The sequence below is a fragment of the Benincasa hispida genome, chromosome 5 (assembly GCF_027475165.1).
Source record: "Benincasa hispida cultivar pf3 chromosome 5, pf3_genome.v1.1, whole genome shotgun sequence".
NCBI classification, from domain to species: Eukaryota; Viridiplantae; Streptophyta; class Magnoliopsida; order Cucurbitales; family Cucurbitaceae; genus Benincasa; species Benincasa hispida.
This window is the reverse complement of record NC_143482.1, coordinates 45073532-45091639: the sequence shown is the minus strand read 5'-3', so window position 1 is coordinate 45091639 and position 18108 is coordinate 45073532. Positions and strand designations below refer to the sequence as shown.

The following is an 18108-nucleotide window of genomic DNA, read 5'->3' as shown; positions in this document are numbered from 1 at the left end:
TGTGATGACAATCAAAACTTCAAATGAAGCAGCATGGGGTGAGAAAAGTATGAAATTTCAATAAAAAAAAAAAGTAGGGTTGAGAAAAATATTCACTAACATTTCTTGAGCAATGCATAAGCTACACGTTCATGCAATTTACTCATAATGATAAACTACACCTCTCAGTCATTAAGCCACAATACCTATTTCTAGGATGCATGCGATGAGTATTTTAGGCAAAAAATTCTATATTTATTTCTAAAGGTGTTTCTTCTCTTGATTAGTAAGATCTAAAATCCTTTACTTTTTCAAGCAGTGATTAGTTCTGTCTAGAGCAACCTCTCAATTTGATCCAAATAGTTCATGAAGCACGCATTAAACAAGATGAACATTTACCTATGCATTACTTAGTACATGTTAGTTTTATCTTCTCCAACCCATTATGAATTTAGTTGCTCATGCTTGATGGTAAAAATATGGATAGGTGAGAAAATGTAAAGGCATTCATATTGATAATACAAATTCTTCAATCTTACACAACAATATGATAGGACCAAAATTATGTGGCAATATCAAGAAAGAAAGAATAAAGGAGAGGCGGTTGAGTTGGTTAAGAACAACTTCCAATTCCGATTGAAGAAGTGGAGATTTAAAAGAAGAAGGAAATGGAAAGAAAGGATAGTAAAATTTGAATATCCGTAGTGAGGAAGGAGAGTTCTCGAGAGTGGGAGTTCGGAAGACGCTGTCATGAAGAAGCCATCGCAGTGTGCTGCTCATCGTCTACTTCCACTAGGCGATCGTGTAACACTTGGTAGGCGATTGTATAGCAAAAGGTAGGCGATCATATAGATATTGGTAAGCGATCGTGCAATAGTAATAGCTAAGCGATCGTGTAGGAGTTTGTGAGCAATTGCAAAGGATTTAGTAAGCAATTGTTTAGTAATACTGGGTGATTGTGTAGAAATTGTAAACGATCGTTTGCGTTTGGTAAGCGATCGAGTGATCATTTGTAAGCGACCATTTAATCTTGTTTGATTCCTATCGTCTAATAAAGAAGTTGTTCATCGTTCAATTATTTTTCCGAAAGATTGTATCAACATGTTATGATAGTAAAGATTTCAAGAATCAGTTTCCTAACACAATACAAACACAATGAAGAAAAAGTGAAATGAAAAGACACGGATAGAAAGTTAAGCTGTAGGTTGCAATTTTTTGTGTCCTTTGGCTCCTTTGGAGTTTTCTTCACGACGATTGTGATGGTGGTGATGCCCTTCATCCTCCTCTTTGGAGAGAAACCTTGAGCTTTCACTTGAAATTCCTTAAGGAAAAGGTTTGGAGAGGGTGGTTATGGCGGATGAGGAATGGAAAATTTAGCAGAACTTAGCCGATTTCTTGGTTATGTCTCGTATATCTTTATCTTTGATCTTGTGGGCTATTTATAGACATCAAGAAGAAGGTTTTGTGTCTCTTTCTAATGATTACATTGACATTATGCATTAAATTCCATGCCCTGTTGCACCACCTGCCTCGCATAGAAAGTTCATTGATTCTATTGCGAACCTTTCACATCAGCTACCAACTTGATCTTTTTTATTTGACTTTCCACCGTCCATGCATCTGTTGCATTTAGAATCATTTTTCCTCTTATTCGCGTGGGACTTATGCGATGCCAAGCTGAGCATCAAGATTTTTCTCTATGGGTCATGCGGAAACAACTTGCTTCTTTTGTCGATTTTTCCTCCTTTTCTTTGACAAAATCTTGTGTTCAAAAGCACAATTTTATAATTCTCAAGGATTATTAGTTTTGTATACTTGCAATCGCAGGATATGATTAATTGCATGATTTTTTCATTAAGCCAACACATTTTTCTATGACTTTTTCTAATTGTTTTAGATAAAAGGGGTAAAATAACTTTTATTCTACAAGTTATCACACCATCAAATTTAAGACAATGCTTGTTCTCAAGCATATATTTAAAGTCCTAATATATATCTCAATTCACTTCAACGCATTAGCTAGACCTCTCAAAGTGCCTCATAATTCTAGATTGATCAAACTAGCATTTTTCCTTGGCTTTATTTTCCTTCCTATGTAAATATTTCTAGCTCTTAGATTCGGCAAGCTTATTCTTAAAAAATACATTACTTATTTCCAAGGCTATCATGTATTTCTTTTTCAGAAGTGGGCTTTGTGGTTCAAAGTTAACAAAAAGTTTCTCCTTGATATATGTTTATTCTAGTTTAATTATGCCCTAATCCAGGCGTCTCACCTTTGTTTTGACTTGCCCTCACAGGTGTCATGCAGACATCCAACTACTAGCAAGGTACCCTTCTTAAACTTAACTCATGCCTTAGCAAATTTTTCTTTCAATACAAACATTGGAGTTGCGATCAAGTATTTTTCTGCATTGATCATGATTTCCACCTTCATTTTCGTTTGCCTCCATGTGTGTCATGCGGACATCCAACTACAAACAGGTTCCAATCTCAACGCCAAATTTTTTTAGGTGAGAAAATTATACAAGGATATTTTCAACAATTTTGAAGGCATTTAGCTCAATCTTTTCCATTCCCAAATTTGGAAGGCAACAAGGTCCTCATTGTTGTGAATTATGCGATGGCCTTAAAAATCTACTGGCATCTGACGTCGATGAAGGTTTTCATGACAATTTGTTGGCACTAAATGTTCTAAACTTGGCATTGAAGAAATCCTTGCAACTCGCTTTGTTGGCGAGCGAACTCTTGTTACTATCCCATCAAGTTGGTCAGTCAACTCATAATATCTCATTGTTTTTACAACAACTCATCAATGCCTCCTAAGAGCGGCTCTCAGAGGTCATCATGGATGAATCTGCACCATTCTTCATATTCAAGATCAACTTCATTATCAGTGGTTTCTTGAAGATTACTACGTTGAGTGTTATCGCCAGATGGACACTTACCATCCTCGCCAATGCCTGATCCTCCCCTTACCTCATAAGTAGTAGGGGAAGAAGGCTTGGGTCATCAGAGGTAAGCATTGTAGAGTAGACGCCTTTATCTACTCATAACATCAATGATGATAGTCTGTTATAAATAATTTAATATTTCATACATACAAAAATAATAATAATTGTTTATTTGTAATGAATTTGAGAGAAGGGAATGCATTCAAGAAAAGAGATAAAGAATTAAATTATCTTAAGCAAAAGTATATTTGAAATTCACTAAAAGTTTAAAAGGGTAAAATTCCTTTCACGAGTTTGAAGATGGTTAAAGAATACAACATTGAAAGTTGAAAAGACTAGTGGTCTGTGATAATAATTATGAAATTAGCCTAAAAAAATAAAATTAAAAGACGTGAAAAAATATGAAAAAGAAGGAAGATTAGGAAGAGAAATCTCAAATTGATGTTAGAAAAAAGTAGGAAACATACCATTTTGTAGATAAAAAAAATCACATCACATAAGTTCGAAGATTGTCAAAGAACACTATTTCAAATATTAAAAAGGAAGCCACTACAAGAATTCTAGGCTTTAATGTCGATTTAAAACTAACATTAAAAGGTTTTAATGTCGGTTGTCAATCGACATTGAAGATCATGTTATAAAAGTTCTTTAATGTCGGTTTTAAACCAACATTAAAGATGGTGTACAAGATGCCTGCTAGATATTCGATGCATAATTTCAAGAAGTGTTTATTATCTTTTAGGCATGGAATTGTATTGTTTAAGGAACAGTGTCCTAAGACTCGTCGAGAGGTTGAGAAAATGAAACGACTTCCCTATGCATCGGTCGTTGGCAGCCTTATGTATGCAATGTTATGTAATAGACTTGACATTTAATATGCAGTAGGGATTGTAATTCGATATCAGTCCAATCTAGGATGAGATCACTGGACAGCGGTAAAAACGATCCGTAAGTATCTTCGGAGAACGAAGGACTATATGCTCGTGTATGGAGATAAGGATTTGATCCTTACAGGATACACAAACTCTGACTTTCAGACTGATCGGGATTCTCGAAAATCTACATAAGGGTCAGTGTTTATTATGAATGGAGGAGCTATAGTATGGCGAAACATCAAGCAAGGATGCATTGCAGACTCCACTATGGAAGCCAAATATGTAGCTACTTGTGAAGCTGCTAAAGAGATTGTTTGGCTTAAGAAGTTCCTTACTGATTGGAAGTTGTTCCAAATATGTCTTTTCCATCACAATTTATTGTGATAACAGTGGTGTTGTGGAAAATTCTAAGGAACCTAGGAGTCACCAAAAAGGTAAGCACATAAAACGAAAATATCATTTGATTCGGGAGATTGTGCATCGAGGTGACGTGATTGTCACGAACATTGCAGAGCACAACATTCCTGATCCATTTACAAAGGCTCTCACGGGTACAGTGTTTAAGGATTATCTAGAAAGTCTGGGTCTATGGGATATGCGGCATGTTGTCTAGGACAAGTGGGAGATGTTACTGAGGTATAATGTATGCCCTAGTTTATTGTATTTTTGTACTTTATTTATATTGTACATTAATCCCCCTAAGCTTTAGGACAAGAGGGAGATTGTTGGGATTGGTGTCCTAAATCTCTTTGTAATCTCGTAGTTTGTAAACTTTGTATAAACATATTATTGTTAATAAAATAAGTGTTATTTTATAAGCACATACTCAATCCAATAAACTAAGATCTGAGGTTATTTCATATAATTTAAACAAGTAGTAGAGACATACAAGTGGATCTTGTTTAAATAATAACCTAAACGATCTGTAGTAGATGGATAAGGTTGGGTATCTTATCCTAGTGACACTACGGATACGACCCGCTTTTTAGGTGTTACAAAGATTGTAAAGTGTTATAAATGATCTGATCTTGGTCATTCATGTGGAGACATGTGAGCAAGGATATCCTATACAAAGAGTTTGTATAAGATCAGACCATGAAATTATTAGTCTTTTTTTATAACGCCGTTAATAATATATACTTACATTTCACTAGGATGATCATAGGTGACATGACCTAAATCCTGAGTGAGTTGTGAACTCCTGCTCATGAAGGTGGTTCTTTGATTTATATCGATGAGAGTGGCCAGATTTCCAACTAAAAAAACCTACCATTTTGAGGATTCGTCTGACTGGAGAGCTGGGAACACGGCTACACGAGAGGTAATTTACTCCTTCCTCGATGCAGGGGCAAGTAGATAAATTGCTCCTTTAAGGGCTGATTCCGGGTCTTGAACATAGTGACCACACCCTCTCCTGACCCAAAAGAGACTTGGTCATAGTGGGACTATGACTTATTGTTCATTAGAGAAATCAGTGGTACTTAAGAAGTTAGATGTAACTACAAGGTGGTATTTTGGCCCAGCTGTACTTACAAGCAATTTGTGAAGGGTCCTCGCACTGTTGATTGGTTATATCCAATGAACACAGAAATTTATCTGTAGTGCGAAGAGTGCAGCTGTCGGTCTTTGGTGGAGTGACTGGCAGTTAACAGATGTTGGGTAATTTAATTAAAGATTTTAATTAATTATCTGAGTCCGTTGAAGCTTCAATCTACAGGTCCATAAGGTCCCCTCTGTAGCTCAACGGAGATTTAATTTAGAAGTAATCTTGAATTAATTTGAAGTGTTCAAATTAATTGACGGAATTAATTATATATGATATAATTAATTAAATTGATTATATATGTGATATAATTAATATAATATATTTGATACATTATAATTGAAGGTAATATGAGAGTAATTTGAATATGATTCAAATACCAATTATATGAATGAGATTCATGTAACTAAATATAAATATGATTTATATTGAGAGGAATTAAATATTTGGATATGATCCAAATATCAATTATATGGATGAGATTCATATAAGTGAATGCAATATAAATGTGATTTATATTAAATGTCATGTATTGTTGAGAGAAAATAAAATCTATAGTTTAGGTTGTATTTGAAGCAATATAAACTATAAGCTTTATGTTATATTTGATATAACATATAGTATATATGTATAATAAAGTAGTTATTATTATATATATATATATATATATATATATATTATTAATATTAATTGAATTGAAATTAATTGGGTAAGGAGTTACAACTCCCTTCCCCATTCTCTCATTTTATTACGTGGGTTGAAAAATAGTTGGTTGGAGATTTTTCATTTTTTTTCCTCAATTGGCTTTGTGAGAAAGTTCTCTCCAAGAAAAAGTTTATAGAGAAAAGAATTATTCTCTTCCCTCTCTTCTTCTCACATCTCCTTCTCTTTTCCAAGGATTCAAGTAAAGTCCACAACTCTACTTAAATCCTTTATCCCAAGAGAATACAAAGGGTTCTCAAATGGTGGTGAAGAAGGAGATTCACGTGGAGAATGAGTTCCGTTCGTGGCTTGTACAAGGGAGTTCTTGAAGAAAGAGTTCTTCAAAGGTAAGGGTTTCTGTCTATATATTTTATTTAAAGCATGCTGTAATTTTAAGAAAATGCATATCTTGTTCTTATTTACTGTAAAACTTATATTCAATGAAAAATGGAATTTGATTCGATCTTTGCTTCCGCTCAAAGGATTTTTTTTTTTTTTTTGAAAATTTCCTTCAGATGTTCCAGGGTATTGACTTCCTTAATTACTTCATTAAGTCATGCAAAGTTTATAAACTATTTTCCCGATTATTATCTTTCAATAACAATCTTTTTTCATGCAAACATAATTTATTACTAATTTCTTGAAACCAAATTAAGAAGTGGGCATTAAGGATATTCATGACCAACTTTCATTACGAACCTAACTATTTTCATGATAACTTGATATTGATTCAATATTATAGGTCTGGTTAAACACACAATATCTAATCTAGCATGCACCGATGATCAATCAATGTAATAAGCACAACAATAATGAAACATTCAAGAGCAAAACATCCATAGAAAATATTTAACATTAACTTAAATTCATAAAAAAAATTATCAACACCCTAGAACTAAAATTTTTAGCCACTCATCATTGTTACAAACGTACTATCATACGTTGCAACAACTATAAAAAAAGTAAACATAATAAAGAGAAGAGTAAACACTACCATCGTGATGAATCATGTCATTGGAATACATAAAAAACACCTTGATTTTCATCCCGGGATCTTGAATGGCCTTCAAACGAACCTCTAAATCTCTCAACTTTTATCTCTAGCTAAAACACTCTCTAGGGCTTTCTAATTTCGTGGTGTGCAGAATGAATTCGACTGCCAAAAATCCTATAACTAAATAGAAAAAGATTTTTAAAAAATAAAGTATTTTCCCTAAAATATTTCCTAGCATCGCGGTACCATCTCAATTCCTCAGTGTGACGGACCTTTTTGCCCGGGGCTGGAACGGCTCTCCAAACAACTGCTACTTTGACTTGTGTCGAGGTGCCATGTGCATCGCTCCTATGTTCTTGGGCAACTTGGCTCTTTTTCCTTTCTTTTTTTTTTTCCCATTTTCGATGTTTGGCTCAATTTTAACTTCCATGGGCCATTTTGGTCCCTTTGAGCTCTTCTTAACTTTGAATCTTAATCTTGAACACAACCCCTATAAATCACTAACAAATGACATTAAATATAATAACATCTTAAAAAAACTAATCTAAATTCAAGGAAAATAACACACATTTAGATGTGTTTCAACATGCAAGGGGCTTTTCCTATTTGATATTTTGCTAGGGACAGTCTCAACCTTGGTCGAGACAGAACACCTTCGTTTAGCTATCTTTGGGGCATAGGATGTTCCTTTGGGCCAGAGCATGCGCGATGCATGTTCTATCAAGGGGTTTGTTAGACTCGGTCTTAGCCTTGGCAGAGGCCAAGCATGCTAGCTTGGGCTAAGAAAAAGCCAACCCCTTTTCCCTAGGCCCATTTTGGTCTTGTGCTACCACTTTCGGCTTGAATGATGTTATCTTCTTGACTTTGCTATCTTTGTTGTTTGCTATATGTTGATTATGTCCTTTGATTCAAAATCATCCATAACAGACATGATTACTATTTATCCAACCACGTCAAACTATAATAAATTTAAATTGGTAATTGGTGATTTATTCGTGAAGCTATACTTAATTTCTTTTTCAGTAATAGGAGAGATTTAAATTATAGACCTTGTGATAGCTAATACATATCATATGCCAGTAGAGTTATACTCGCTTGGACTAATAAGACTAATAATCTATACTTCAATTCACTTTAATAATGTTTTTTTTTAAAAAAAAAAATGTCATAGAGTTGTAATTGATTTAAGATACTTAAAATTTTGAATAAATCACATGATGTGCCCAAAAAAACATGGATAAGGTTGGTTAAAATTGGATACTACTTAATTATAAAAATGGTAGAGTTGTGTAAATTCAAGGGTTCAATTTTTTACATTGAGCACCTAATTTCTACCACTGTTATAAGTATAAGGGTCCAATATTGATATTGGTATAAATTTGAATGCTTAATTTTTACAATTAAAAATTTGAAGATATAATTACGACTACCATCGGAATATTTTTGCATTTTGCCATAAAAGAAGAAAGACCTCAAACTTATGATTTAACTCAATTAAAAAAAAAAAAAAAAAGTAATATCCCAAAATTCACCATCTCTATGCATCCCGCTATCACCAAATGCATAAAAAATATATCAAAATATTTCGAAGCAAAAGTAAGAAAAATTTACTAATTATTGTCCTTAAAAAAGTTATAAATGATGTGACGCATAGGCGTTGAGGTTAGTTAGGAGAACCTTTTATTATAAATATCTCTACTTTCTTGTTCTGTTTTCTTCCATCAACCCATCTCCTCTGCAACTCCGTCTTATTCATTTCATTTTCCGCGGCCTCTGCAATGGGCACTCAGCTCCACATCTTCCTGTTCCCTTTCATGGCTCGCGGCCACATGATCCCCATCGTCGACATGGCCAAATTACTGTCTTCTCGCGGCATCAAGATCACTATCGTCACAACCCCTCAAAATTCCATCTCCATCTCTAATTCAATCCATACTTCCAAGTCCCTCTCCGCTTCACAAATTCACCTTCTTATCCTCAAATTCCCTACTGCCGAAGTCGGCCTACCAGATGGCTGTGAAAATCTCGACTTAATTATCGGTCCCGCTATGATCCTCAAATTCATCTCTGCTTTGAATTTGCTTCAAACCCCATTTGAGGAAGCCGTTATGGAGCACCGCCCCCATTGTATTGTAGCTGATATGTTCTTCCCTTGGGCCAACGATGCTGCTGCCAAGTTTGGGATCCCCAGACTAAATTTCCATGGCACTAGTTTTTTCTCCAGCTGTGCTACGGAGTTCATGAGGATTTACCAGCCTTACAACCATGTTTCGTCGGATACAGAGCCTTTTCTCATTCCTTATCTCCCCGGGAAGATTACTTTGACGAAGATGAAACTTCATGAGCTCGTGCGGGAGAATGTCAAAAATGAATTAAGCGAATATATGAAGAGGGCTTACGAATCAGAATCAAAGTGTTATGGGGTTGTTATGAACAGTTTCTACGAGCTGGAGGCAGAGTATGCAGATTGCTACAGAAATATCCTGGGAAGAAAGGCGTGGCCTATTGGCCCTCTTTCTTTGTGCAATAAGGAAACTGAAGAGAAAGTTCAGAGAGGAAACGAATCCGCCATTGACGAACAGGAATGCTTGAAATGGCTCGACTCCAAAAAACCCAATTCGGTGGTGTATGTTTGTTTTGGAACTATCGCTAAATTCAACTCTGATCAGCTAAAAGAGATTGCTAGTGGGCTTGAAGCTTCTGGGAAATATTTCATATGGGTTGTGAGGAAGGTGAAAGGAGAAGAAGAAAAAGCAGAGGATCTGGATCAGGATTGGTTACCAGAAGGGTTCGAACAGAGGATGGAAGGAAAAGGAATAATTATAAGAGGATGGGCACCGCAAGTCTTGATATTGGATCATCCGGCGGTGAGTGGATTTGTGACACACTGTGGGTGGAATTCAACGCTGGAAGGAGTGGCTGCCGGAGTTCCGATGGTGACTTGGCCGGTGGCCGCGGAGCAATTTTACAACGAGAAACTGGTGACGGAGGTGTTGAAAATTGGAGTTGGCGTTGGGGTTCAGAAATGGGTGAGAACTGTGGGGGATTTCGTGGAAAGGGAAGCTGTGGAGAAGGCAATAAGGAGAGTTATGGAGGGAGAAGAAGCAGAAGAAATGAGAAACAGAGCTAAAGAATTGGGAGAGATGGCGAGAAAAGCTGTTGCAGAAAATGGATCGTCGTATTCCAATTTGGATGCTTTGATTGAGGAGTTGAAATCATTGGTCTTCTGAAATTCATTTAGTTTGCTCATTGGCCTTCTCAAAGTTTAAGAATCTATCATGTTTTTTAAATAATATCAAACCAACAAATTTGAAAATTTAAGAACCTATTAGACACTCTAAAAATTTAAAGACTAATTGACACAACTTAAAATTAAAAGTTCAAGGACTAAATTTAAAATTTAATCAAAATATTGAATATGTCAAAATTTATTAAGATAAGTACTTACGATAAATACTCAAAAACAATTGAGAATCATAACATAATAATTTAGTTACATCTCATTCCTTGTTATTATATTAAATAATAATAGGACCTTGAAAGGTAGATTTATAAAATAATAAGCCAAATCATAAAGCTAAAAATTTTAATAGCAAGAACATTATAAAATATAGATTTGACAATAACTTATTGGTTACAAAATTTAGTCGAGAGAAAACATACTTGAATTTATTTTAATTGAATACGCATTGTATGTATTTGTGAATGCCACACACACTCCATGCTTAACTAAGTTAGAGATAGGAAAATTTGCAACAATTAATAGTTTTAGTAGGAGAATGGAGTTACCTCTTTTAGAGTTATAAAAATGTACGAGAGTTACCTCAAATGCTAGATTAACATCATTAACGATTAAAATTGATACATGAATGATCTTCTAAAAAAATCTTAATTGAGAGTATAAATTGTTTTAGTTACGAAAGTATAGAGTTTAAAATGATACAATTATTAATTCATGGTTTTGACTAATATAATCCACAGAGTTTAGAGATGTAAATTGATACTTTTTCTAAAGTTTTTCATATTCAAAATCACTCTAAAATATACTAGCTTTTAATCATTCAAAATTAATTATAATGGTATATAAATCACATTAAAAAATATAAAATAAAATAAAAAATTAATTTTGAATCATTAAAGACACATTCGAGAGTGATTTGGAACCGAATATATTTTGTAGATGGTTTTAAAAAATGGAAGTTTATTAGGGTCTTTTTGTTTCACATGTTCTTTCCTGAGATTTCAGACAAACATTTATTGTCCTTGTTTGTTTCACCCAGAATTTCAATTTTTAAAAACTAGGATCCATAAAATTTCAAAACCCATTTGAGGTTTTTTAATTCCCTACAAAAGTGTGAAATTTTTATGCCTAGAAGATGACTTAAAAATATAAGTTACATAATTAATAAATTATTATCCATTACTCATTATTATTTATTTTAATTAATTATTAAATATAAATATATTAATTAGACTTAATAAATTTCAACTAATATCGTCTTTCCTAGTAACATTTTATGCTATCTTATCTATTTAATATAAATTATTGTTATGAGAATGATTATCAATATTTTAATTAATTTATAATAATTTAATTATTTATAATAATTAATTTAAATTAATTAACTATGTTTAATAAATGTTTATTATAAAAATTTTCATTTATTTTATTTTTATTGATTAAATAATACTAAATTTGTTGATGACTACTATAATTGATCTCTTGTATTTAATTAAATAATTATTTAATTTTGGTTTCTCTATACAAAATTAGTAAATTGAATATATATAAATCTAGACATTTAAATTTTAGATATTTAATATCTATACACATGATATAAGGGAAAATTAGAAGGATATTGTACTTTTAGAAACTATTTAGGAAAATATTGTTGTTTTCAAACTATTTGTAAAAATATTGTTGTTTTAAATAAGTCGATGGTTCAAAATTCGACCATCTAGGTCGAATTTTGAACCCTCGATCTTCCTTTTTTTTTTAGGAAAATATTATTGTTGTCAAATGGATTCTGTCATCTCATCAAGTCTGACTAAATAACGAGCTAATGAATCTCCTTCTTTTTGCCACTGAACTTCCCAATCAAATTCGAGAGCGAGATTATGAGAGACAACGAGAGTTTGAGAGAGCGAGAGTGTGAGCGTGAATGAGAGCGAGATTTTAATAGAGAGCGAGAATACCGTACAAATTTCCCTTTTTTTCCTTTTTAATTATTACACATTTCACCTTCTTCTTTCTAATCCTTTCTTCTTTTTTTTTAATTTTCCATTTTATAAAAAAAAATTCTAAAAATATTTATTATTTTATTTAAACTCTAAAAAGAATAAATTAAAAAAAATAATAACTCATAAAAATAAAAAAAATGTATATTAAATATCTCATTTATATAAAAATAATTACAAAAATCAATGTGTCCCACAAGGCGGACGTCGTCGATTTCGAGCTGATTGTCGTCGTCGACTTCGAACTTGAGGTTTCCTTGGTTCTTCTTGATGTTGCTCTGGTACCTCTGCAAGCGCTTCATAATATAAATATTCATTATGCTCTCCACGACCCCGACCATATCTATGCACGTATGAAGACAAAGGACCAGCCTCTGAGTCATAATGTCCTGAACCAAATGCTGGCATCATCATCATCGAACTAACATAATCAGTTTGACTTTGCGTCTGCGTCATAGGGGGCAACTCTTTCACATTATGTGCAACTTCATCAAACTCATCCTCTTCCCGAACAGGTCCTCTACGTCTAGGAGCTGGTGGAGGAACAATAGGTATATCGTATATATAATGAATTTCCTCCATATAGCTTTGGTTGTCACTACATATAGCAAGAACCTGGTTCGGATCATTCGCAACCTCACGGAGTCTACTGTTTTTCGATCTCTGTGAATTATAAAACAATTAGACAATATTTAAAATAAATTTAAATTAAAAAAATTAGATAATATTCATTCATTTACCAGATGACCCACAGCTGCTCCCGGACGAGTGACGTAGCGTCTTGTGATATTATTATACCAATGAATATATTCTGAAGTGACATCTGTGTCAAACTGTTCAAGAGAAACCCCCACTGCAATAAATCTTGCACGATAGTGCCATCGCACTATCAAATGTGCAACTTTTTCGGACCAATCTCCAGTCCTTAGGTCAATATCATGCAGTACGGGTTCAGTATTACAAGGCGATGGGATATCCTGCTGAAAACCGAATTGTCTCATCACCCTGTCAGGAAGATGCCACTCACCAATGTGAAAACATATGAGAGGACTCATCGTCTGCCATATGTTTTGACCATTCATACAAAAATTAGGCAAAGTATGCACAATAATTTTGTATGGCTCCCAAATAACCTGAAACACAAAATATTATATTAGAGAATATTAAAGACAAATACAATAAAAATGTGAATAAAATAATCAATTAGGTTTAGTGTAATGTACCTGTTCAGGTTGAAGCAGATCAAACATGTATCTATATTGGTTGACTACATGTGTGGCTGTCCTAGTCACACAAATTTTGTCTCTCCACCTAAATTTTTAAATTGATAATTTAGAATTTAAATTAACTAGATCAGTGATATAAAAATTAAATTGAATTAAAACAACATACCGAGAACTGTAGAATCATCCAACTAACTGAGCGTCATTAACATGATGTAGCTGTGGAGCCATTGTTGGAAATCGCTCCCAAGCCCATAGTTGCAAGAGTATGAGAGGCCCAACTATCTCTCGAACCTTAGGTCTTGTTACTTTGCATAGTTGTCTATACAACCATGCCAAGCATGCTCCACCCCACGAATACCGCCCCGCATCATGGAGGTTAGCTAACAGTGGCAGGAACATCAAGTGAACAAAATGACTTGATTTATCTGAAAACAGACTTCCACCCATCATTTATAGTATATATGCTCGCGCATATCTTATGACAGTTTCCTCGTCTGCATCATCTGTGAGCTCACGAAATTGTGTTCCTAACCATATTAAACTTAACCTCGATCCTTTAATCTTGTCGGCAGGTGGGGTCACACCGAGGTACAGTTGACAAACTTCTAACTAGTCATCGTACATCACTCCGGTGACCGGCTCACCGTCAACAGGTAACCCCAACAACACTTCTATGTCTTGTAGAGTGATAGTGCACTCTCCAACAGACATATAGAATGTATGCGTCTCGGGCCTTCATCTCTCGACCAAGGCTGTGATTAGATGCCAGTCCAATTGAATAAATCCTGCCTCTCGACGTCTGCAAGATATTTCTCCAGTAGTACGATCTTGCTATACAACATATGATCGATGAATGGACTCGTCGTACAAAACATCGGGATCAACAGGTCCTGGGTTTATCTTGACGCTCCAATGCATCCCTTATTTCTGCTCTTCTTTTTCTCGAAATAGTTCACGCATTTGAAGAATATTATCTGAGCAAGAGCATTTATAGGCAACATTCGAGCTTCTTTGAGGACTCCATTTATGCACTCTGATAGATTTGTCGTCATCCACCCATATCTGAATCCTCCATCATGTGCAAGTCCATTGCTATAAACTAATGTTGTCAAAAAAACTTAGACAGCTCCGATTTATTCCATTGATATCTTCAATTACTTTGTTGAACTTTTGAATTTGAAACTGACACCCGACACAATAAATATAAACTGACACCCGAAAAGTTCACGTTATCACAACGAGATAGATTGGACAGAACCAGCTACTCGACAACGATGTGGATTTTATAAGTAGTTAGGACATAATCGAAGGAAGTGTCCTTCGTTACTAAAACGGGCTCCAGATAGTTAGGGATTGAATAATAAATAATTTTTTTATTATATATTCATTTTATTGTATATTCAATTTTTTTATTATAATTTATTGTATATTCAATTTTTTTATAATAATCTATTGTATATTCAATTTTTTTTTTTTTTTTTTGTAATCAATAAAGTTTTACATTATAATAATCTAATATATTCAATTTATAGTATAATAATCTAATATATTCAATTTATTGTCTAATAATTATTCAATTATAGTATAATAATCTAATATATTCAATTTGTTGTCTAATGATTATTCAATTATAGTATGATTATTAGCTCTTTTTTCTCTTTTTTTGTATATATTTCTATGGAAAGTTCAAATAAAGTAAAGACTCTCACTCTCTCACTCTCGCTCTCTCAGTATCGCTCTCTCGCTCTCTCCTAAGATCTCGCTCTCTCACTCTCGCTCTCTCCTAAGATCTCACTCTCTCACTCTCGCTCTCTCTCAATATCTCGCTCTCTCTATTATTGTTGTTATTTTTCCATTAATGATTACTAGCTTTCATTTCTTCTGGAACAATCATAAACACTTTTTTGATTATGGATCTACTTTTTTGTTCGTAGACAAAACTAATTCGGAATTGTCATTCATTCCAAGGCATAACTTGTATCCATGCGCTTCATATTCGCCTGGAGTTCGCTCCCAGAAATATAGCCATCCCCACCCCCTCACGTCAATCCCACAAGCCTCCGTCTAATTCGAAATGATAACAAAATGCATAGGTTGTTAGAAGCAGCTCGAGTACATAGATACATATAGTATACCATCTCATTACTTTATTTCCTCTATGAGGAAAAAAGAAAAGTAATAAACCTGCAATCTCGAGGGTGGATATGTGTCGAAACTTCAACCTTTGACAACCTAAGCGAGATTCGCGAGATTTCCCTTGTCGAGGGTTGAAGTTTCGGCTTATGTATTGTTTCCAAGTTTTTCTTTGTTCATCGAGTTCTCAACGTTCGACCTCTAGCCTTAAATTCCCAAAACAACAATATTTCTCTAATAAATTTCAAAACAACAATATTTCTCTAATAAGTTTTGAAAACAATAATATTAATATTAAAGGTCTCATGATATAATGTTTAGAATCCAAGTAGGAAGTTAGTGGGTATTTTACAATATCAAAGTTAAAATATAATTGGATGAAATTAAATATTTAAGTGAAAGTTGATATTTTCAAATCCATTCTTAAAATTCATTTATATATATATTCATTATATATATATAACTTGGAGAAGGCAGGTACGTGGTTCTCAAGTCTTAGATTTCTCTTTATTTGTATATCAATACTCTACTTCCAAGACGCCAGTTGGACCACTTGCGTGACGTGTGACGCAATTGCTTACGTCATTCACTTAATTAATTTTAAGGCAAATATTTCTTTTGTTGATGCATTAAGGCAAATGCCTACAAATTTGAGGTTGTATTAATTAAAATCTAAAAACCTAAAACTCTTAATTTTTATATTTGAATTAATTTAAAACTATTGATGTATAATTTTCATATTTAAACCATCCATTAAAATTTTATTTTAAAACTATTAATACATAATTTCTACACGTAAGACTTTTGTAAATTTTTAAAACTATTAATACATAATTTCTACACGTAAGACTTTTGTAAATCTAAGTGACGTGTGGAACTCGTTGCATATTTTTTAATCAAATAAATTTTTCATTTTTATCAAATTTTGTAGTAATGGTAGTAAGAGTCGAACACAAAGAACTGAAAGAATTTCTCAATAATATGATTTACAATTTAAGATAATCGAGGAGAGTTTGAATTGATTTGTTCAATTACACGAATAAATTGTAGAAAATTTGATGAGAGATTAAATTCGAATATTCAAACTATCTAGCCTAGGCTTTTGAGTTAATTCTCTAATTTTACAACTCGATCATAGGTCCATCAGATAATTCCTTTATTATCTAACCTGGGCCAACTCACTAGAAAAACTAGGAAAGAGTCCTAATTATCAAATTAACTAATTTAATTAGATGAAATGCATCCTAGCTAGTTGGTTAGCTGCATTAAGATTGAGGAATATACGAAGATGAATCCTAAATAAGAAGCACCTAATTAGTCATTCAATATGATTCTTCCCTATGTCAATTAATCAATATTTGTTGATACCAATTCACAATAGCTAATCTAACCTATTGCTACACCAGACTAACATAAAATTTAATGTCACATATTGTGAATTAAATCTTGGAAAATTATTTTAAATGACAAAATTGCGAAAAAATTTACAAATAATAGCAAAATATCACAGCCTATCTGTTATAGACTACGATAAACTACTATTTGAGTCTATCATGATACAGATAGACACAAATAGTAGTCTATCGCAATTAGAAGGTAAAATTTTGCTACATTTGCAAATATTTTGGTTCATTTTCCTATATTTGAAAACAATCCTTAAATCTTAGCTATTGATGAAACATCCTCAAGTAGAAGTATAATCAAATCATTCATAAACTGAGAAAGATTCAAAAGAAGAAATTGATGTAAAATGATTTAAACCTCACAAGTGTGCAAAATGAGGAAAACTACTCTACGCCTAAGCTAGAAGAAGTTACCTTAGTCCATAAATTCATGATGGACATCCAAATTTGTTTGAATACATTTAAGAATAACAAAATTGAAGAAAAGTAGGGAGAAATCGCTTTGCAATTGGTTGGGATTGTAGATCATTTTAACATAGTGGCTAAAATCGTTTATATAATATTAGGACGGCGCAGCATCGCAGCTTTGTATGCTTTGCATGAAATCGGAGTATTATATCCTACAACGCTGAGCATGGCACCATAGAGTGTCGTGGCACCATGCTTGTGGGGCAAAATGGTCATTTTTCACTTCTTCTTTTCCCAATTGATGTAATTTAGCTTCATTTTAGCCCGTTTCAGCTCCATTTCGTCACTAATGCCTAGCTTTACCTCTTAGGTGCCCGAAACCTATAAAGTCATCAAAAAAACATGTAAAACTAGAAACAACCTCGAATTAAACGGGATGAAATAACACATTTTCGATATTCTTTTCGGTATTATTAGTAAGAATTAATGTGAACTAAAAAGAAATGTAAGAATCAACAATATAGCAATAGTTCTTCTGTTGCTCATCTTCAGTTTTTTTTTCCTTACTTATTAAAAAAGAATTACATGATAATTTTACTTCCTACTCTAGTGAGATTTTGGAGAATTTTTTAATTTTATTTTGATGATCTTGAGAC

General features: G+C 33.4%; 1 protein-coding gene across 1 annotated transcript; it reads left to right on the top strand.

Moving 5' to 3' along the window:
* The first annotated feature begins 8517 nt into the window (after nt 1–8517).
* LOC120078151 (putative UDP-glucosyl transferase 73B6) lies at nt 8518–10360 on the top strand. Its single transcript, XM_039032374.2, has one exon. It carries the CDS (start codon nt 8823–8825, stop codon nt 10272–10274), a length of 1452 nt encoding a protein of 483 aa, XP_038888302.1. The 5' UTR covers nt 8518–8822; the 3' UTR covers nt 10275–10360.
* Nucleotides 10361–18108: the final 7748 nt, after the last annotated feature.